We start from the raw sequence: 22645 nt of genomic DNA, 5'->3' as shown, positions 1-22645 counted from the left end.
GTGGATCTCTGAGTTGGAGACCAGCCCACTCTACAGAGTGAGTTCCAGGACAGCCAGGGCTACACAGAGAGATCCTGTTTCAAAAAACAAAACCAACCAAACAAACAAACAAAAACCCTGGGTTTGATCCTTAGCATGTAATAAACAGGATGTTGTGCACATCTTTAATAAACAGGATATTGTCCACATCTGTAATCACAGCACTTGAGAGTCTGAGGCAGGAAGTTCAGGAGTTCAAGTCCAAAAAATATGCAGTACCTATGTCATTCAGCTTTTCTCTGATCTCTGGACCAGCCTTGATCCATCTGATTGGGGAGGGGCATGTTGTCCAGGCCTAGGAAAAGGAATTTAGATGGTCAGCCAGTGACCAGCTGGAAGCGGAACATCTGCAGATCCCCTTAACTAATGGAAAGAGCACCACCCATCATTTTTGTAAGTGGGAGAGGGTTCATACTCACAGCTGGAACCTCACTGGGATAATCTGGGGACTGGTGATTGCATAACTTAACAAGGAGTCTTGCTTCCAGGAAAACTGGGTGGGTAGAAAATGCAGGCGGAAGTTAATAGTTCTTTTAAAAAAACAAAAACTCTTGCTTTCCCAACTCCTTGCCGTGGCCTAACTCCATTACAGCCAACAAAAGAAATAGCAAGAACCTAAGTATGTGTTAGTCCAAGACCTGTTTCCCAAAATGGGGCCAGACTGTGGAGCCCTGCTCTACTTTTGCTGGGGAGATTATCCCAGGCTTACAAACCATGGGAGAACCTTAGGGGACCAGCATATATCGGGAACTGTGTGAGCCCACGGTGCCTCATAGTCATAATAGGTCCTAGGGAGGCATGGCAAGGATCCATGCTGTGCCTGGAGTTTGCAGTGGGGCATCACTAGGCATTTAACTGCCTGAGCTGGCAGGGAGGGAGGACAACTAACCTGGCCAGGGCAGAGGAGGAATAGGCGTGGTGGTCCACGTCGGAGCTCAAGGAAAAAGGAGAAATAACTGGTAGCTGAGTGACAGAGAGGCACATCCTGGATTCTCAGCATCTGTGGGGACAGGGACAGGAAGGGGGCTGACAGAAAGCTAGACATGCAGATTGGAGACAATGAGCCATATGAAAACACTGGAGGCTAGGAGTAAGCCACACAGGAATGCTGTGATCAGAACGTACGTACTTTGGAGAAAGGATGTGCCACTCTCAGGGAGGCACACTGAGAACTATCTGCCTAAAATTAATTCCAAGCAGGCTTCCACCTGACCTTGAGGAGTGACTCTTCCCGACTTGATCTAGCAAGTAAAGCCTGAATCTTAAAGGTCAGCTTGTGGGGGTTGCTTGTGGGGGTTGTACTTAAGTAGCAGGCAACATTCTGGGTTATTTCATTTGCAGGACTTTGTAAGGGATAGGTGTACACACATTGCATAGACTTCTATGCAAGTACAAGGAACTCCACATGTGCTGTTACAATGCCTTTTCTAGAACTAGGATAGTCAGAAGGGTGAGGTGTCTTGGCTTGGGGCTTCCCCAGACTTGGACCCAATGTGTCTCCACAGAAAGGTTTGCACAGCTGGAGATGCTCCAGAAGTTTTGAGGGAAGACAATTTGCCACTCAGCTTTAACTGTGTCTCTATCAGTGGCATGCGTGGCAACTACAGGATGTTTCAAGCTCATGCTTGTAATCCAAATGCTCTGGATGCTGAGGCAGAAGGATTTCCACCAGTTTGAGGCTAGCCTGGACTACAGAGATACTGTCTCAACAACAACAACAACAAAAATGCTTTAAAATTACAATCCTTCAGCAATAACAAGACTCAGCAGGTAAAGGCTGTTGCCTCCAAGCCTAATGACCTGAGCATCATTCCCAGAGCCTAAAAGGTGGAGACGACCAACTTCTGGGCATGGTCCTCTGACTTACACACACCCCATGAAAAATACCCACGTACATATACAAATGTTCATCAATTTATTTTTATTTTAATATATGTATTAGGTATATGAGTGTTTGTACATGTGTCCTTGGAGGCCAGAGAGGGCACTGGATCTCCTAGAGCTGGAGGTACAGACAAGTTGTGAGCTGCCTTGGATAGGTGCTGGGAACTGAACTCACATCCTCTGGGAGAGTGGGAAGAACTCTAAATAATTTTTTAAAAATCAATGGGGTTGTTAATAGCCCACTGCCCCATTTATTATTCTAAAAATGGTATTCTGTTAAACGTAAGGATATATCACTGTTTATGTAGCCCCTCTGGTGTTTTGAATGAAAATGGTTCATGCCAGTATTAGGAGGTATGGCCTTGTTGGAGGAAATGTGTTGATGTGTTAGAATATCGGCTTGAGTCTGGACATAGCACACTAGGCCCAAACAGTTCCACGTGTAAGAGGTTTTTATTGGGAGAGACAGAAAGAGCGAGAGAGAGAGAGAGTGAGAGAGAGAGAGAGAGAGAGAAAGAGAGAGAGAGAGAGAAGATGGTGGCAAAAAGAGAAGTGGGGGACGAGACAGAGAGAGGGGCATTCCCCTTATATATATGGATAATGATGTAATGATTAGGTAAAGGTGGGAGGTGAGCCAAGTGGATTCTGGGAATATGGTGGCTGTTGTCTTGGCAACAGGTCTGTGGGTCATGCTGTCACCTATGTGATGTCATAGGTTTTGGAGGTCCTAGTGCCAGCATATCTCCCTTCTTGTTATTATAAAGAGAAGGAAAGAAAAAGTGAGGGGGTCTACAGAGTGAGTTCCAGGACAGCCAGGGCTACACAGAGAAACCCTGTCTCGAAAAACCAAAAAAAGAGAGAAAGAAAGAAAGAAGGAAAGAAAGAAAGAAAGGAGGAAGGAAGGAAAGAAGGAAGGAAGGAAAGAAAAAGAAAAGGGAATGGGGGCGCCCAGGGTTTCGGCACCAAATGATATGTTAGAATAGCAGCCTGCGTCTGGACACAGCACACTAGGCTCAAAACAGTTCCATGTGTAAGAGGTCTATTTAGAGAGAGACAAGGTGGCAGTGGAAAGGGGAGAGGGGGACGAAAGAGACATAAATATTATCCATACACACACACAAACACACACACACACATATACACACACATGCGTGTGTGTATGTGTGTGTGTATGAATAAAGGTGGGAGGTGAGCCATGTGGATTCTGGGAATATGGCGGCTGTTGTCTCGGCAACAGGTCTGTGGGTTGTGGTGTCACCTATGTGATGTCATAGGTTTGGGAGTTCCTAATGTCAACATGTGTCCCTGTCCTTTTCCTCCCTTTTGGAATGGTAATGTTTATTCTATATGTTCATTGTATGTTGAAAGTATGTGATCTGCTTTTAAAATTTTATTTATTTATATTTTTTACTTAAAAAAAACTTTTTTAGATTTATTTCATTCATATGAGTGCTTTGCCTACCCATATGTTTGTGCACCAGATGCATGCCTGTTGCCTGAGAAAGTGATGAGCCTCCATGTGGGTGCTGGGAATCAAGTGCTTTTAACCACTGAACAAATTCTTCAGCCCATGATCTGCTTTTTTATTTTTATTTTACAGGTGTTATGGTTAAGAGATTGCTAAGTCTCTAAAGACTTTTAAACAGGGTTGAAGTTGGGTACTTTTGAAGTTGGGCTATATGATATGGTTAGAAGCCTTTGGCAGGCTAGGGATTGGAATGTGGTGGTTTGAACGATAATGGCCCCCACAGGACCATAGGGGATGGCACTATTATGTGGTATAGCCTAGTTGCAGGAAGTGTGAGCTAGGATTGGGCTTTGAGGTTTCAGATGCTCAAGCCAGGCCCAGTGTCACTCTCTTCCTGCTGCCTTTGGATCTAGATGTAGAACTCTCAACTACATCTCTAGTACCATGTCTGCCTGCATGCCATCACGATACCTATGATTAAATAAACCTATGAACTGTATACTCGCCCCCAATTAAATGGTTTCCTTCTGAACTATAAGCCAGCCCCTGTGGTCCTTCATTCTCTGGAAGGTTGCTGGTCACCAGCCCATGAGGACAAAGGGAGCAGAGTTGACAAACAGGGTTCAGACGGCCCGTGAGTACGAAAGAAATGACTACTGGAATCAGCTTCAGAGAGGCAGTTCAACTTTAATCAGGGTGAATCAAGGACTATATAGTTTGGGGGGAAGGGGATGTTGTTGGTATTCTGTCTGGACTCCCTCCCCACAGTTACCTGGCAGCAGCAGCCAGGTATGCTCCTCCCCACAGTTACCTGGCAACAGCCAGATAGGCCTGGACTATCATAAAAGGGGCTGCTTGCCCCCTCCTCCCTCTCTCTCTTTCTCTCTCTCCTCTCTCTCTCTCTCCTCCTGTCTTTCTCTCTCTCTCTCTTACCTTCTTGTTCTCTTGTCTATATTGTTCTCTTACTCTCTTTCCCCCTTACTCCCCCTCTCTCCCCATTCCCTTCCCCCCTCTTTCCATGTAGTCATGGCCGTGGTCATGGCCAGCCTCTACTTTTCTACTCTCTCCTTCTTTCTGCCTTTCTCTGCCTCTGCTGCCATCCTAACTCACCTCCCCATGTCCTGAATAAGCTCTATTCTATGTTATACCATCCTGTGCCTGGTTGCCACTCAGAAGGAAGGGAAGTCTCAGTATGGGCCAGCAGAAGCACCCCCTTCGCCTACACCTCACCACAACCCCTCAGAACATATTCTTATAACTCTTTATCTTTTTATGATCACAACAGATGTGGATTTCTAGGGTAGGTACATATCATTGGCTATGGCTTAGGAGACCTCATTTGCATGGGGGGGTAAGCTCCCCAAACAAGGTCAGAGGAGAACTCTGCTGGTAAAGGAATACCCCCATTTTGTGTCACGCTCAAGAGAGTGGTCTGGTCAATTGTAGACTTCAACTTTAATTAGCAGGATCCAACAAGCCTCCAATTAAATGTTTTCCTTTATAAGAGTTGCCATGGTAATGGTGTCTCTTCATACCAATAGAAACTTTAAAGACAGAATTGGTACCAGGAGTGGGGTATCGCTATGATAGGTGGAACCATGATTTTATTTGGAGGAATATGGAATATATTGGGTCTTTGGATTAGAAAAGCAGTTGAATCCTTTAAGTGGGGCTTAATGGGCCATACTACTAGGAACATGGAAGACAGTGGTGTGAGGGTAATTTGAACTGTGGGGTCCAGCTCAAGAGGTTTCAGAGGAGAATATTAACATGTCACCTAGAGAGGATTCTTGCAATATTTTGGTAAAAAATGTGGCTGTTTTTTGACCTTGTCTTAAAAAAAAAGTCTACCTGAGACTAAATTGAAGTTATGAATTAATAGCTTCGGCAGTGGGCATTTCCAAACAACCTACCATTGATTGTGTTGTGTGGCTATTAGTGGACAGTCTTGGGTAGGTCTATAATAAAAAGGAGCATACTGAGCAAAGAGAAATATAAAATGTACAGGTGAAGGAGAAAAGGAGTACCAAGAAGTGTAAACAGATTAAAGAAAAGGCTAATGCTAAGCAGAATAAAGGGAGTGGTAATCTCAGGAAGACCCCAACCAGCTAAGCTGCAACTTGTGAAAAGGAACTTAAAATGAAAGGAATCAAAGAAAAGCTCAGGGCCAGGTGTGGTGGTGCACGTATTTAATCCCAGTGGCTGGCTGATCTCTGAGTTCAAAGCCAGGCTAATCTACAGAGCAAGTTCCGGGACAGCCAAGCTTAGACAGTGAAAGGAACTACTGAAGACAGATAGCTGGTGTGTGATGATTTGAATATGCTTGGCCCAGGGAGTGGCACTGTTACAAGGTTTGGCCTTGTTGGAGTAGGTGTGCACTTTAATACCCTAGTCCTAGCTGCCTCGAAGCCAGTATTCTGATAGCAACCTTCCAGTGAACATACTGTAGAACTCTCAGCTCCTCCTGCACCATGCCTGCCTAAATGCTGCCATGTTTTTGCCTTAATGATAACGGACTGAACTTCTGAACCTGTAAGCAAGCCCCAATTAAATGTTGCCTTGGTCATGGTGTCTGTTCACAACAGTAAAACCCTAACTAAGACATGGTGAAAATGTATTTGAACAAGGGGACCATGTTCCAGCTCCAGCAAGCACCAGAACTTGGCAACTTCAGCCACATGGTTCCAGCTTTAGAGTCAAGGATACAAGTAAGGGGTTATGGAATCTCTCTCCACAACTAAGGAAAGCCCCTGAAACAAGGCATATGTCAGAGATGTCCCTTCATGGAGGCAACCTAGAGCGGTTATTGTGTGAAGCTGTAAAGATGAAGCATGGATTGCTTTGGAGACCCCAAAATACTGGAGATGCCAGAGCTATGGGATATCTGTGGGAAAGCTGCTAACAGAGTAGAAAACCGCTCAAGAGCAAGAAGTATGTTGCAGTCAACAAAGCTGAAAGGCATTGGAAATCTGAAGAGCACACTGATGTTAGACATGGGTTTAAACTCATGTTAGACATGAGTTTGGAATTTGCCCACTGTAGAGAACACCTCCTGTGCAGGGTATGGAAGCATCATCACCTGTTGACAAAATGCTGTTGGCCTATTAGCTTAGGCAGGAAATAGGAGGTGGGAGTTCCAGCAGGGAAAGAGAATCCTGGGATAGAGTCAGACACGGGAGAGAGATGTGTCCTGGAAGCTGATGGAGATGGACATAGGAAACTGAGGAGAGGTAACTAGCCATGTGAAAAACAGAATAGTTTAAATGGGAGAAATAAGTTATGCGCTAGTGGGAATGAGAAAAACCTTGTGGCCTAAAAATTTAGTCATATATAATTTTTTTGAAGATTTATCTATTTTTCATGTATATGAGTACACTGTAGCTGTACAGATGGTTGTGAGCCATCATGTGGTTGCTGGGAATTGAACTCAGGACCTCTGCTCGCTCTGGCCCTGCTCGCTCCAGCCCAAAGACTTACTTATTGTTATATGTAAGCATATTGTAGCTGTCTTCAGACACACCAGAAGAGGGCATCAGATTTCATTACAGATGGTTGCTGGGATTTGAACTCACGCTCTTCGGAAGAGCAGTCAGTGCTCTTAACCGCTGAGCCATCTCACCAGCCCTTAGTCATATATAATTTATAATTAAGTCTCAGAGTTATTTCAGGGACTGGGGTGCAAATGGTAAAGCCCAAGATTACAGCCCAGTCGGTTTTCACTTCTGCTTTGGTCCAGTATTTCCTCATTACGTTCCTTTCCCTCCCTTTTGGAACAGTAATATATACATTATGCCATTGTATGTGATCTGCTTTGTTTTGATTTTACAGCGGTCACAGGTAAGAGATTACAATGAGTCTCTGAAGAGACTTTGGACTTTTTAGGCAGGGTTGAGACTGTTAAAAATGATGGAGACTTTTAAAGTTGGACTATGATAGGTTACAAGCCTATGGGGCCAGTAAATGTAGAATGTGGTTTGAGTGAAAATAGCCCCATAGAACCATAGGGAGTAGCACTATTAGGAGGTGTGGCCTTGTTGGAGGAAGTGTGTTACAGAGGGTGGGTAGGGGGAGATAGGCGTTGGGTTTCACATGCTCAAGCCAAACCCAGTGTCACTTTCTCTTCCTGATGCCTTTAGATTCAGATGTAGATCTCTCTCTCTCTCTCTCTCTCTCTCTCTCTCTCTCTCTCTCTCTCTCTCTCTCTCTCTCTCGTCTGTCTGTCTCTCAGCTACCTCTCTAGGACCATGTCTGCCTGCATGCTGCCACACTTCGTGTCATGATGATAATGGACTAAACCTCTAAAACTGTAAGCCAGCTCCCAATTAAATATTTTTCTTTATAAGAGTTGCCATGACCAGCACTTGGGAGGCAGAGGCAGGCGGATTTCTGAGTTCGAGGCCAGCCTGGTCTACAGAGAAACCCTGTCTCTAAAAACCAAAAAAAAAAAAACAAAAAAAGTTGCCATGGTCATGGTGTCTCTTTACAGCAATAGGAATCCTAACTATGACAGCCCCATTTAACATTTTGTCACTACAAAAAAACAGAGAGAGAGAGAGCGAGAGAGCGAGAGAGCGAGCAGATTAGAAAAGATCATTTAGCCTGCTGTGTTAGCTTGAGGTTGGCCTCTAAAATATTACCCAGTGGCCCCTGGAGCAGGCATTCAGGCTAGTGACTGGACATCATGTCCTTTGCCCCTTCTCCAGGTGCCTTCCTCTCTTTCTTCTCATTATTCCTCTAAGTTTCCTGCCCCAGTCCAACCCCCATTGTCTATCTTAGTACTGGGCTTAAATCCAGGGCCTTCTACATATTAGGCAAGTATGTTACACCCCAGTTCCATTTGCTGGATTTTTTTTTTTTTAAATCTTTTGTGGTGCAGCTCTCAGAACACAACCTATGTATGGGGCCCTTAGGGGCAGTCTGGACTTCCCTGTACAAAGCCACAGACAGATACATAACAGCAATTCTGGTTCATCTGTTACCCGTGCTGACCCTGGATCTGTAAAGCATTCATATTATCTACTCCACTTCTCTCTAGCCAGGTGCACAGTATAGCTGGCCACAGTGGATTCTGACAGGCCATCTGGAGCCCTATCACTTTCATTCCCTCCAACTACAGATCTGTGGTACTGTCCCCATGATGTGTCAGAAGAGAACAGGCAGGGCTGGGTTTCAGCCAGGAAATATTAATAGATTAATATTTCCCCAAGGAAATGTGTGCTAAGCTCTCCACCCTCAAGGCTGTCTTATTGTGCTAAGTGTAAAAGTGGAGGTGGAAAACTGGGAAGAGTGTCAAAGCATAATGCAATTTTCAGGATTGGGTTTTGTTTGTCTTTGTTTTTTCCTATCACTTTGAAAACTTTTTTAAAAGTCAGAACTGGACAAAACAAGATCTGGGCACCCCACCCAGATCTGCTTAAACATGTGAAATTCTCTGAGGGCATGCAGCTGGCCCTCACACAACCTCTCACAGATGTTTCCCCTCAGCCCCAGCACTGCTGGCCCCGTGTCAGCAGCCGTGTGGCCTAGCCTGAGGCTTTCTTCCCACACCCTTCAAAGGCCAGAGCATTCAGAATACAGATTTCTAACCTGAAAGCAAGGGTGGTCTCACCCTTACTCAAAACCAAACACAAATAGCCTTTGACCCTGGCCATCTGTTCAAGTATGTGGCTCTGCCCCTTTGTCCTGGCACCGCCTGTGTTGTGTAGACCTTGGGAGGCCAGACGTGGCCTGCCGGGCCTGGTCTCATGGGGCTCACAAGACTTGAGGATAGAAAGTGAACCAGGATTCCCATGTTTCAGATCTGGAGACACCTAGCAGGTGTCTTCTGGAGACACACTCCTATTCCATAAAATCATCATCTGTCACATGTGTGATCTTCTCAAGGGACACAGGTGTTACCTGTGGGAAATAGCTAGTGGATAACCTGCAAGGACAGTGCTGAGGAGCAAGGTGTCTTCCCAGACTCCTGTGTGCCCACCTCTTCCAGAAAAGGTGTGTTGAGCTTACGTCTCTGCCTATGTGATTAGTGCCCCAGCTCCTCCCTGCTTCCAGGATGTCTAAACTCAAACTCCTTTCCCACACATTGTCTTGGATTTTGGCAGGTGTGGGCCTAGCGCTGTTTGGAGATAATGCAGATTGAAAATCATCACACTAGCATCAAAGGTGTTGCTGGGGCCTGATCCACAGCCCACAGTCTGGGTCTGCAAAGGCCCTCAGGAAGAGACTAGCTGGCGACAGACTACTTTCTGCAGAAGGGCCCTCTTTGGCAGGATTTTAGGGCATGCCATATTCTTTGCTTTCAGCGTACACCCCTTCTGTCTGATCACATCCTTCTCTTTGGAGAACTTTGACCCAGACTAGCTACGTACCTTTCTCCCTTCATGAAAAACAAACCACCAAGTGTTCTATGACTATGGCTCCCTCACTGCTGTCCCAATTTACAGAACCAATTTACCTACAAACTGGACTCAGGGTTTTCCTCTCTCATCAATTTTCCCAAGGAACCAGAGGAAGATGAGAGGTATGTGTGAATGAATAGGGAGGTGGCATATGAATGTGGGTGACCTGTCCCAGCTTGTGCCCATGGTACTGCTGTGTTAACCTGAACATTCATTTTTACTACCCATGGGCACATACAAAAGCACTAAAGGTCCTACACACTCCAAAGTGATCAAGTGAAAGCAGTTCTTGGAACTGAAGACTTGTGTACCTTATTCACATTTGAGACACATGTCTGCACCACCACTGTTCATCATTCCTCGTGGGTACACAGTGGGCACAGGGCAGATGAAGCCTGTCCTCTGCTTTGTTGGGAACACGGGATCATGGCATCTGTTGTGGCATGCACTGGGAAAACACAACAGCCCAGGCTAGCTATCAGTAGGTAAGCAGCTTCCCTGGGACACACAAATCCAGCTACTTCTTTGCAGGGATGGATGGACCTGGTCACACGAGGGAGGGCCCATGCCTGGACCTCTGAAGGTAATACATGAGGGCTGCAGCTCGCACTGCTCTTCTCATTAGATGATAAATTACTAATACCTCGCCCTGTTTGACTGACTCAATGAGGAATGCAAATACCTCTGGCTGAAATGTTCTCCGTGAGTCAGCTCCCTCCCAAGGGCCCTATGAGATTGATTTAGGAGCTTTAGTTCTCCTGGGAAAAAACCAAACAAATACTCCTCTATCCACGAAGTCTTAATTCCACCATGCTGCACTATGAGTAGACTATCTTCCCTACTGTCTCCAGACAATTAAAAGCTGGCTGGTAAGTCAAATGATAACATTCCTTAAGCAGCCCTTATAGTGCTGATACAACATGGCCATCTTATGAAACATCAGGGTGGGGTTATAAAACACAAAGGAATTTGAAAACAAGACTAGAGTCTGATATGCTAGGACATGCCTGCAATCTAATCCTGAGCAGGAAGACTCGGAGTTCAAAGGCATCACTGGGCTACATAAGACTCTGACTCAAAAATCTAAGCAGAAAAATCTAAGAATGGTAGGATAGGATGGGGAGGGACCCAAGTGGCCACTAAGCCCCTGACCCAAGGAAGGGTCTTCTGGATCTCGTGCCTGGCAGGACCTGGTAAGGTTACCTGGCAAGCACAGGCAGGAGGTCTGGGCCCTCCTCTGTGGCCATGGTCTCCTCATTCCCGACCCTCAGAAGCACCAAGTACATGGTAGGTGGGGGGTGGTTTGAACTGACTGATTGATTGATTCATTGATTGATTTTTGTGACATGGTTTCACTATGTAGGTCCCACTTGACTGGCCTAGAACCCACTATGCCGACTAGGCTAGCCCTACACTCACAGAAATCTACCTACCTCTGCCTTGCTGGTGTTGGGATTAAAAGTGTGTGTCACTATACCTGGCATTTAGATTCTTAGTCCAAAAGCTTTATGAAGAAAAAAATAATTCACAAAATACTTATCACAGGCTACATCTTTAAACCACTTCCTGGGAGGAACCTGTCTGGAGACTGGTCTTGTTAATTGTCTCAAGCTTGAGTCCTCCCCAGTGCAAGTATTACAAGTCTATGCTACCATGTCTAGCTTCCACAGGGTCTTCACTTCAGAGTTTGCTGTCATTCTCTTGTACTTTAAAGCAGGCAACTCCCCACTCACTTTCAACTCCATCCTGGTAGCAGACTGCTCAACAGGATGGTATCTTGGTATGAAGTTGGAGATGCTAGCAACACCAACAGACCAAAAATATAGACTTTATTTTTACATTTACAAATGTTGACTTAAATTTTGACAATTAAGAAAAATATATACAAACCAGTCTCAATAGAAAAGCGAAGCAACCAATGTCCCGCACAGTGGAGACAAATCATCCCAGGAACCCGACTTTCAGCCTCTTGGGCCCCAGGCTTTCTTCCTTGTGCAGAAGGCTCTGCAAGGACATGTGTAGCACCTTGCCCACTCGCTTGCTGCTCTGTAGGATGACAGGGACAGGACAGAGGTCACCTGCCTGTGAGGTACAACTGATCAGAAGCCCCCACCTGCTTGCTAGTCTGCCTAAGACCTACACATCCTTCTCCACCACAGAACCTTTAAAGCAGCTTTTCATTTGCAAATTAGGTATACATTCCCCAGAGCTGCACTCCAGCTCACTAACAGAACAGACTTTCAATTAATACAACATGAACTATAAACCCCAACAGCTTCATGGTTACACTTGGAGATCCTCTACACACACAAGAAAAGCATGAAGGGCCAGGGAAGGATGCCCAACCATCAGTGCTCCTGTGGCCACAACAAACAGCCACAGTGCCAACCAAACCTGGCCAAGGCATAATAAAGATAAAAAACCACAGAGAACCCCCCTGCTGAAGAGCAGACTACCTCTACTATCTTATTAATAAGTCATTCCTAACTCATCTGACAGCAGCCCCCCAGGTACAAGTCTCAGGTGCCAAAGTCAGCCACTGGATAGGGTCCTTGGCTACTTGCAGAGCCGCATGAGAATAGCAAACAGAACAGGTCAGGCTATATATGCTACTTTAGCTAATAGCATCCAAACAGCAGACAGGCTAGAAAAAAAACCTAAATAAATGTAAAGAATGTCCCCAAACCCCTCAAGTGAAATCTTTACGTTATCCTGGCTCCAGGCTCATGAATCATTTTAAGATTATAAATCTTAAACCTCAAGTCACCACTGCAAACTTTGAGTGTTCTCACAGCCTGTGGCTATGACTTTGACTCTGGATTGGATTTCAGTGTCAGAGAAAAGGCACCAAGCCTATAGACCCCAGCCCCAGGCCAGTCATAACCTCTGTATCTATCCTTGTGCCAACTGTTATGTGAGGTGAATCTCCAGATATGACTACTTATGAAAAGATTATTGTGGATTAGCGGTCAGCCTCCCAGAACCCATAAATGTTGGGCAGATGTGGTAGCACACCTGTGATCTCAGCTCACAGGGAGTCGGAAGCAGGGATCCCTAGAACAAGCTGGCTGGCTAGACCAACTGGGTTCAACTCAGAGATCCTGCCCCAATACAGACTGGTGGAGAATGACTGAGGAAGACACTCAGTGCCAACCTCCGAACTCCACACACACTTCCATGAGTAAGCACCTCCCTACATGCACTTACACATATGCAAACACACACACACACACACACACACACACACACACACGAATGTACATGCACACAAACATACACATACACACACATCCTCCACACAGAAAGATGTTCAAGTCTATCAAACAGGTGGTCTAACTATCCATGTAAATGCAGGTGGGAGAAAGATGAGAAAAGGTAAGAGCAAGGACAATAGGAGTGGAAAGCAGAAGCCACAGCCTGCAGAGCTAAGTAGTGCTTTGAGCCACATTTGCAGACCCCATTTCCAGGTTAGGGAGGACCAGGCTTAGCTCACTGATGGAGCTAATTTCCCAGCCACTGTAACCCTGGCCCCAAGCTCTTGGCAAATACAGGCTGACAGCCCTGGAGGCACAGCTACAACACTTCAGAGACACCTGCTTCTCCTTTACATGCCTCAGGTTCTTCATCTCAAAAAAAAAAGTGAATAACTATGGGGGATAACGGACTGGGAAAAACACTAAGAACCATGCGGCATGTAGTACACAATAAATCTTTGTTTAAAACATCTGTATTTCTGTTGCAGGATATTTGATTGTTCTGTGAACCCTGAGATTATGTTATATACTGAAAAAAAAAATAAAAAATAAAAACAAAAAAACTGTTTCTAGTTGTGGTGTGGCTCAGTCCTTAACACATACCTTTAATCCCTCTGGCTAGAATACAGACATGCCCTTAGTACACACCTTTAGTCCCAACAATGAAAGTAAAGTTACTTTGCAGAAGGAAGCACACATGTTTAAAAGTAATGTCTAATTGAGTGGCGGACAAAGTGATGAGTCAGAGAAAGATTTGATAAAATAGGATCTGTGTAATTCTCAGTAGAAGAGAGAGGAAAGGGAAGCTACTTGGGGGCAGTGCAGAGAGAGAAAGGAGGTAGTTTTACCAGGACAGTTGTACCAGAGACACGTTACAGAGAAGGAACAACCTAGGCAGAGGTGAAGACAGAATGAGCTGGAGAATGAGAATGAGCCAGAAGATTAGAACAGAGTTAGTCTGAGGCCAAGCAGAGCAATTCAGAAAAGCTGACAGAAGGCAGTTTGAATCAATCAGGTTGGAAAGAAGTTCGAGGCAGAATGGCTGAGTTGATTAGCCAGCTAGAGTTCAGAAAGAGCTAAGAACAATGAGCTCATTCAGCAGTAAGTCTCAGAGGCCGAAAACATTCTAGGCCTAGGTAATATTGTACAGAGGCGAGAAGTTTTCCAGGACAAGGCCTAGGTTAGCAGATGGAGGCAGCAAGCCTCAGAGACAACAATCATTCAGGCAAGGAAAGGATACTTTTACAGATTTCCCATTAAGTTCTCTGGGTGAGCCCTCTCCAAGGGAAGGCTTGAGCTCTTCCTGTCTGATGAGGTCTTTGGTAGGGCTCCTACTGCATTTTAATATTTGTAGAGAAACTCAAACCTAGGTTGCTTAGGAGAGTACAGAGATGGGGCTGGAGAGATGGCTCAGCGGTTAAGAGCATTGATTGCTCTTCCAAAGGTCCTGAGTTCAATTCCAAGCAACCACATAGTAGCTCACAACCATCTGTAATGGGGGTCTTGCGCCCTCTTCTGGTGTAGCTACAGTGTACTCATATACATAAAATAAATATATCTTTAAAAAAAAAAAAGGATACAGAGAGCAACAGCTAATGGGCACTGACACCAGCATTTCTGTCCCTCATATTCTCAGAGCAGCCATCCTTCCCTCCCTGCAGGAGAAGCCTCGAGACCTAGGCTGGAATGCACAGCCTGGGAGACATGTCTCTTCACTGCCTATACCTTGGTGTGAGAGCTTGTGTAAGAATGCAATGAACTATGGGTAGGGCAGAATATAGAATGCTCTTCCCACAAGATGGCCTTCTATAAAAACTTCATAAACTCTCTTTCTCTCCCCTCTCCCCTCCCTCCCTCCCTCTCTCTCTCTCTCTTTTTTTCTCTCTCTCTCTCTCTCCCATTCTCTTTCTGTGGCCACCTTGCCCTTCTCTCTCTCTCAATAAACCTCACATGGAGCTGTTAGGCCTGGTGTGGTCTTTCTGAAGCCAGGTGAAGATCACAACATTGGTGCTGAGGACTTCAGTAACCACAATGCAGGAGAGCTATGCTGCCCAGTGCGACCGTGAACCCACTGCTGCCCCTGGAGAATGGATACCATGTGGACAACCACTACTGCCATCACTGCCTGCAGCCACTGCTTCACCACGGGGACTCCATCCACTGGCACCTGCGGTCATCCACCGTGTGGATTTCCACTGCTGCTGCAGACCATCACTGCTGCCACTTCAAGACTCACAGACTTCTACCACATGAGCTGTGCCACCACGTGCCTCTGGCCACACTGACCGCACGGTCCCACACTTCCTGCTACCCGACTGCAGAAGCCCACAAACACACACCAGCTTATTACCTGGTAAAGAGTTTCTCCAGTTGGCGGGAGGGACCCTATATGCCCAAATAGTGCCTGGCCAGCTTCTTTTGGGCTAAGGTGTTGGCTTTCAATGCCCCGGTCCTTATGACCAACTTCCTGACTCACTTACAAGTTAGGACATAGACCCTTGGGTGACTTCCCTTCTCGAAAGCAGTTCATAAATCCCTTGAGCTCTTGCAGCTGGCCAAAAATTCCCAGTACCAGGTTAAATTGCTTTCTGGCACTTTCAGGGAAATTACTGCCATAGCCTCTTGAACTTACGAAAAGTTCAGTGACAGCCCCATCACCCAATGGGCACTAAACTGTCTTTGAATGTACCTCCAGGCACCCCACTGGGATGTCTCCTGGAAGATTTCAAATCTCTGAAATTACACCTGATTTGAGTCCCTCAAAAAAACAAAAAAAAAAACAAAAAAAAACTTCATAAACTGTAATAAGTGAGGGCTTTTAAAAGCAAGGGCATGAAGGGGATGCTTTGACATGTCAACATTGTCTCTGTGGGAAAGACAAAGGCCTAGGAGGATATTCTTGGCTCTTGCACATGAGCAAAGATGACAGGACCTAATATCAGGTGGATTCCCTCACTGTACTTGTATCTGTTTAAGCTAACTGTAAACGACACCTCATAGTTTGCTTGTTTTAATAATAAAAATGAGAAGTGCTTTGTTTTTACTACTGTTGAGCTCAAAAGCCTGGAGTTCCTGTATGAAGGTCTAGGGAACAGCCTTTGCTCCTCAGACTTAGCTTTGTGGGTCCAGCCAGGCACACTGCCACCATGTCCTGTTATGTGCTCATAGAGGCCACAGGTCAACATTAGGCCTCTTTCTCAGTCTTCACCTTAATTTCTGAGGCAGGGTCTCCCTGAATGTGAAGCTTAACTACTGGTTAGAATGGCTAGCCAATGAGCCCCCAGGATCTACTTATCCTTTCTAGTATTAGGGTTACAAACATGCACCATCCTGCCCAGTTTTTGATGTGGGTGCTGGAGATCTGAATCAGATTCTCATACTTGTGAAGGAATTGCTCTACTCATTGAGCCATCTCACCACCTTTGCTAGCTTTCCCCCAAATACTTCCAGGTTGTGAAGAACCGGGATAGGTCACTCTTTTAGTGCTGGACTTACTCTCACTTTGGAAGGGACAGGAATTCAATTCCTCATTCTATAATAGAGTTACGTGACTCTATAGTCAAAGATAATACCCTCAGATACTCAGACCAAAATGCACCCCCTGGGGATTAGTGGAGGAGAGACTTGGTGAAGATTAACAGTCATTAGCAGGGCCTGACGCCCAGCCTAAAGCTCTACCCACTATCTAATTAATGCAATGCTCTCCACATTCAACTTGGGGTCCTGGTGTGCCAGGGGAAGACACCTGGATGATGAAGAGGTAGGAAACTGAGCTTCCCAAGCCAGGCTCGCTCCAGCACTGTGGACTTACCTCCATCATCTCGAAGATGCTCTCGGGATCCAGGCTTCCTTTCCCCACTTTCCTCATGCATGTCACGACTCCCTTGCTGGTCACTGATACCAGCAAGCTGGCCAGGGAACAGGCCTCCTCTTGAAGTGTGGCATCTACCACATGCCGGCAGCCAATCTACAAGATCAAGGCAGCTTAATACACATGTGAGCAATACACCAGAGATCCCAGATGCCCTGACACAAAGCCTACACAGACTGTACATGAAAGGCCACCCCAGATCTTATTTTAAATTCTGCTCATCTGGAAATTGCTGGAAGGAATGTTCAACACTGTCATCATGGTTCATTGTATGAATAATAAAAAGACAAAAGGGAAACAAGGGGCATGAAACCACAAACATCTCATCAGGACAGAGGCCACTGGGCTTTCCAAGGGGAGAGACAGGCAAGAAATGCACATGAGGCCATGTGCCACGTTGTTCACTCCAACAGTGAATCTAGAGAGCTAAGCTAAGGGACAGATGACCCCATCCTCCAGAGCTCTGTTCAGTCCCAACACCCTGTGAACAATGGACTTTCAGTAGAATTAAACTTGACACATTTTTTCCCCGTTTTGAGACAAGGTCTTGCTATGTGACCCTGCTGTTCAAGTACTTGATATAAGCAGGTCTCAAGCTTGCAGTGGTCCTCCTGCCCCAACCTACAGAATTCCGGAGTTATAGACATGAGCTACCACACCTGGCTTAGTTTTATTCTTTTATTAACAAGTCTATGGTATAATTACTCACAATCCCAGCCAACAGTTTTTAGGCTATGCTAGATGTCAGGCTCTGAGCTCTGTGTAAATCACATCTGACATTCAACACCAAAGACCTCAGTTCTGAGATGTGGATATCACGGTCCACAGAGGAATGCTGTTTGAGACCCTGCCAGTCCTACCTTGGACTCTGAAGTAAAGGGAGTTTATGAAAATGAGCATAGAACAGTGCAGTCCTGCACAGGGAGACAGCCCCACTCTCGGGACTCAGCATATCATCTGAGTAGAAGGCAAAGAGCACTACATGATGGTTTATAATGTAACTTAATTATTAGATTTGGGTTAAAGCTGCATCTACAGTGTGTACAACTACAACCTCCCAATCTATGAAGTAATCTCATAGGCTAGGGTTGGAGGAGATGCACCTTCTCAGGGAAAGTGGTATGGCTAAGAGACAAGCTCATACCTTGCACAGGGTGACAATGCAGGGGACATTCTCTACACTCAGTCGGATGCAGTCATAAGGATCGTCAGACAGCTCAATGTCCTTTGCCCCCTCTTCATCCTCCAGAACACGAACCTTTGGTATCCTAGAAACAGGAGTAATTAAAGTTTCCAACCACTGGAAGGAGGAAGCATAACCTTTTCAGAGATTGAGAACATGAGTTGAAATATATGTATTTTACTCAGTGTTAGTTTACAAATCCCTTTCCTGGAGCGGAACATTAGATATCACCTCTTTCAACACTAAAACCATTTTAGACAGTGTAATTTCCTTGTCAGTGTTCCACGATGAGCTCTACACAGACTCATAGGACTGCTCTTTAGGAAGACTCACCTTGTGTTGAAGAGAGCAGCTTTTACAGCAATGGAAATAGCATCAAACAGATTCCCACCACATTCCAGCAGCTGAGAGAGAAAGGCACAGAGGAAAGAAAAAGTCAGTATTACCTACTACCAGGCATTAACCCAGCTAAGAAACATATTCCTAAGCCATGCTGAATGCATATTTAAAAATAAAGACATAAAACCAGGTATGATGGTTCACATCTATAATCCCAGAACCCAGGAGGCAGAGGAAGGAGTCTCATCATAGGGGTGAGGCTAGTTAAGGCCATACAATGAGAGTTCCAGGCCAACCTGGGATAGAGTAAAAACCCTGTCTCAAACCAAAAAACCAAAACTAACTAAACAAACACACAAACAAAAACCAAAAACCACCAAAATACAAACAAAGCTGGACACAGTGATTTAAGCCTTTAATTCCAGCACTTTAAAGGCAGAGGCAGGTGAGTTCAAGGCCAGCCTGGTCTATAGAGTGAGTTCTACGATAGCCAGACCTACACGGTAAGAGACTGTCTCAAAGAACAAACAAAACCAATTAACCAAACAGTCAAAATATAAATAAATAAATGAGAGTAAAGATAAGAAGCTGGGCTGCCCTCCTTGGCTACGTGAGCCATGAGAAGAGTAACATGCGCCCTAACTGTAGTGCTGCTAGTCCGCGGCTATGGTTACACAGGTGCACATGCAAGGTCCCACAGCCCTGCTGAAGTGACAAGGTTTTCTCAAGCAGCTGGGTCAGTGCCTAAGATGCCCCAGGTGGTTACCAACTGCACTGCAAGCCTCACTCTAGCCTTCACTATCAGATGATGAACAAAGGATACTGCATGGACTCGGGGACACTTATGGTATGTGATTTACAAGATATATACCCACTGCTCAGTCCTTACCAGTATGCACTGTACACTAATTATAAAAGTCTAAGTTTTACTATTGGTAGTTTCTCGCTGACAAGGTCAGAGCATGCATCACTTAGAAGCAGCAAATCTACCTTCCCAAGAAACCTTTACCTGAGGTTCTGGGAAAAAGTCAACAGCCAGACTCCCCAAGGAGACAGAAAAGTTACACTATAGAAAGAATCTTTACATACTGTATGGAAGTATCATTTGTCAATAAAAAAGCCTATAGCCAATGAGCTGAGACAGGAAATAGGAGGTGGAACATCCGGCAGAAGGAAGACAGAGACAGAGAAAGGGAAGGATGGAGGGAGAGAAGGAGAGATAGAGGAAGGGAGGCAGAGAGGGAAGGGGAGAGAGAGAGAGAGAGATATCTGGGAAATAGGCATGGACTATTCACCCTTGGTTACATGAAACTGAGGACCAGGTAACCAGCAAGTTTCATGACTTAGAAAAGACTTGGGTAATGAAGTTACAAGCTAGTCAGGGAACAAGCAAACTTTTAGCCTTTGCATTTATTCATGAAATGTTAAGTCTCAGAGTCATTATTTCTGGGAACAGAGTAGATGGGTATTACAGATGGCTGTAACTATATTACATGTTGAGAAGTCAAGAATCTCTCTTTCTGGTTTTGATGGGCATGCCATGCTTATGTATTTGTGCATCCATCATCCCTCCTGAGAAAGACCCTTAGCAACACCCAGCTATATAGAAATGCTTATCGCTGGCCATATACTTAAGACCCAAATGAAATTTCTGAAATTAAAATTAGATCCTTTTCTCAGGTTTTTGAGAAAAACACCCTATACACATTCCCAAGGGTCTGCTGCTACATTTAAAGATGAATTCATAGTTCTTCCTAACAATGCAGAACATCAGCCTCTAATTCCCCAGAGGTGTCTTGTTATTTACCATTTTCCTGCCATAGTCATCTATGTTTATATAGAGTCTAAAAATACTCAGCAGCAGTGATTTCAGGTGATTATCTATGTCCTAATCAGAAACACAGAAAGCAGTGCGCTCGAATCTTGTTGTATGTGCCAGCTTCCCTTGGAAAAATCCTCCTTTTTAGGTGAGGCCCAGAGCCCAGCTCCTCCCTCCTAGAGAAGGCCAAGTACAGTCAGTGGCCTCACATTGGCTGACTTCTTTACTTCTGTAGGTCTCTGCTCCCCACTGATCAGAAATGAGTCTAGTCCTTCTCTTCTCTAGGTCTCTAGTGTGTACTCATAGAAGGATTGGAAGGCTTTGAAAAATCAGTAAAAAGAGCTTATTCTATACAAAATGCCAACCTGCTAAACTCAAACTCTACATCTCTTTGGTACTACCCACGAGGTCCTTGTTTTTAATTCCCTGATAACTCCTTAGGGTAATTTTAGGTACAACTCTGCTACGACTACAATTTTATTATAGAACAGTGTTACATGTACTACTTATTAATGTTTTGCATTTATCTTGTAAATAAAAGAGTATTATAGGAGACTGTCCCCTCCCAAATAATCTGAATTCTCAAAATGGATGCGGAAAACACTTTTCCATGAGGAGGAAGGGAGATGGAGGAGAGAGACTGACCGATAGGTCTTCAACAAGGGTAGTGTGACAGGGACATTGCAAGGTGACTCACCAGCACATCCACATATAGAACCCAACAGTGCTCCCGAGGACTGATGCAGAGGGACCTCAGGTCTACGCTGCTCTTGTTGTTAAATATCCGGTAGAGGGTGTTAGCAATCTCTGTGCCAAGGTCATCACCTCCTCGACCTTCAAATTCTGGGGTAGCATTGGCTGAACTACACAAGACAGCAACAGAAAAAGTGAGTGAGTCTCTATCAGTACAAAGACCTCTGTGGAATACTGGAGAGCCAGTATCAGGAACATCACCAGGGCCAAAAGGCAGAGAGAAACCAACTCCAAACTTGCATGAGGCAAAAGGGGCAAGGAGTGAGGTCCCTGAAATGAGAAATGAGACATGGAGGACACTGGATGGCCTCGTGAGTCTACAGGCGTATGCAATGGCCAAGACCGGCACTGTGCCCTGCACTTGTCAGTGGACGTGACAAGCCTGCAAGCAGAGGAGGAAGAACAGAACAGTGGCAATGCGAACCTCAGCTGATACAATGAACTTGTCAGATCAAAAGGAACACTTTATCTCTGGCACTTGTAAAGCTAGGAAACCTCAAGACTGAAGTATGGCTTACTACACTATATAGCAGTGCAGTGTCAGTGTCAGATCCTCGAGAATGACTTAGGAAAAAGAATACATATATATAATATATATATATATTATATATATATGAGAGATAGCAGGGCAGACTCCAGAAACGAGGTTATTACTGTTCTGAGAAGGAAAATGAATAGAAACACGACAATATGCTGGCCTGTTAGGTATTTGTATTCGAAGTCATTTAAAAGTGAGGGGAAAAAAATCCTTTTTTGGGCTCCTGATACTTATGCCCAATTACCTTCACAAAGAATTAACAAGAGCTCACACAAGCCACTCTAATACAACTCAAAAGCTTTAGAGGACTCTTCTGAGAGTTCTACAGTGACTCAAAGCAGCCTAAAGTCTGTGAGGGAAGCACACACCACCCATCTGTACAGTAAGGACAGGTGAGGGCCAGCATCAGCTCAGCTCGAAAGTCATGTACAGAAGCTTCCTGACTCCTGAAAATCTGGAAGGTCATGGTTGGAGACTGGGAAGTTGGATGGGAGTGCTGGGGGTGTATGTGGACGTATATGTCTTATTCCTGAAGGTTAAAGAAACCACAGACTCCAGAAAAGCAGGCATCAGTGCAGAGAGAGGCTCCAGGGAAAACAATGCAGCATGATGGCCGACAACTGGGCCCATGTACTTATTTAGTGGTGAAAGGAATCTCACTCAGTGGTATAGTCCAAGAATAAATCACAGAGCAGCATTATTGGATAAGAATTGTGATTCTCTAATTAATTACCTGCTCGTTCCTTATACCATCAGCAAGCAGAACCCAAATTAAAGAGCACAGAGAAGCTTCACTGCTGCCACAGCAATGTGGCAATCCCCAAACTCCTTTGTCAGCCTCAGCTACAACAGTGGAGACCAGCTCTGTTCTGGTAGAAGTCACGACCATGCACCAACCTTTCTAGATAGCAACAACAGCCTCTTTCTAACTTCAACACCAGTTACATGCCTAACAACACACATGCACAGACACACAGGTCTCAATGTTGTGCAGGCAGTGGTACATACACCTTTAATCCTAGCACTTGGGAGGCAGAAGCTGGCAGAGTTCAAGGCCAGCTTGGTCTACAGAGCAAGTTCAAGGACAGAAAAAACAAGG

The 22645-nt window shown here is 45.1% G+C and overlaps 1 protein-coding gene and 1 long non-coding RNA gene across 2 annotated transcripts in view; both read right to left on the bottom strand.

Annotated features, from left to right (window-relative positions):
- Positions 1-136: 136 nt before the first annotated feature.
- Positions 137-2419, bottom strand: LOC116072966. The gene is made up of 3 exons (XR_004111607.1): positions 929-2419; positions 459-532; positions 137-334 (listed from the first exon to the last, which is right to left on the bottom strand). It is a non-coding gene; the product is annotated as an uncharacterized LOC116072966 (long non-coding RNA).
- Positions 2420-11601: 9182 nt separating this feature from the next.
- The window catches only part of Exosc7 (exosome component 7), a 24859-nt gene continuing 13815 nt past the window's right edge, over positions 11602-22645 (bottom strand). Inside the window, exons 4-8 of the mRNA XM_031345851.1 lie at positions 20953-21118; positions 18431-18501; positions 18059-18182; positions 16855-17010; positions 11602-11835 (exon numbers count right to left, since the gene is read on the bottom strand). Of these exons, the coding sequence (XP_031201711.1) occupies positions 11731-11835; positions 16855-17010; positions 18059-18182; positions 18431-18501; positions 20953-21118 (622 nt within the window). The 3' untranslated portion in view covers positions 11602-11730. The remainder of the gene's footprint in view (positions 11836-16854; positions 17011-18058; positions 18183-18430; positions 18502-20952; positions 21119-22645) is intronic.

This window comes from Mastomys coucha, unplaced genomic scaffold (genome assembly GCF_008632895.1).
Source record: "Mastomys coucha isolate ucsf_1 unplaced genomic scaffold, UCSF_Mcou_1 pScaffold23, whole genome shotgun sequence".
Lineage (NCBI taxonomy): Eukaryota > Metazoa > Chordata > Mammalia > Rodentia > Muridae > Mastomys > Mastomys coucha.
Note: the sequence above shows the minus strand (reverse complement) of the source record. Positions and strands in the feature narration are given on the sequence as shown.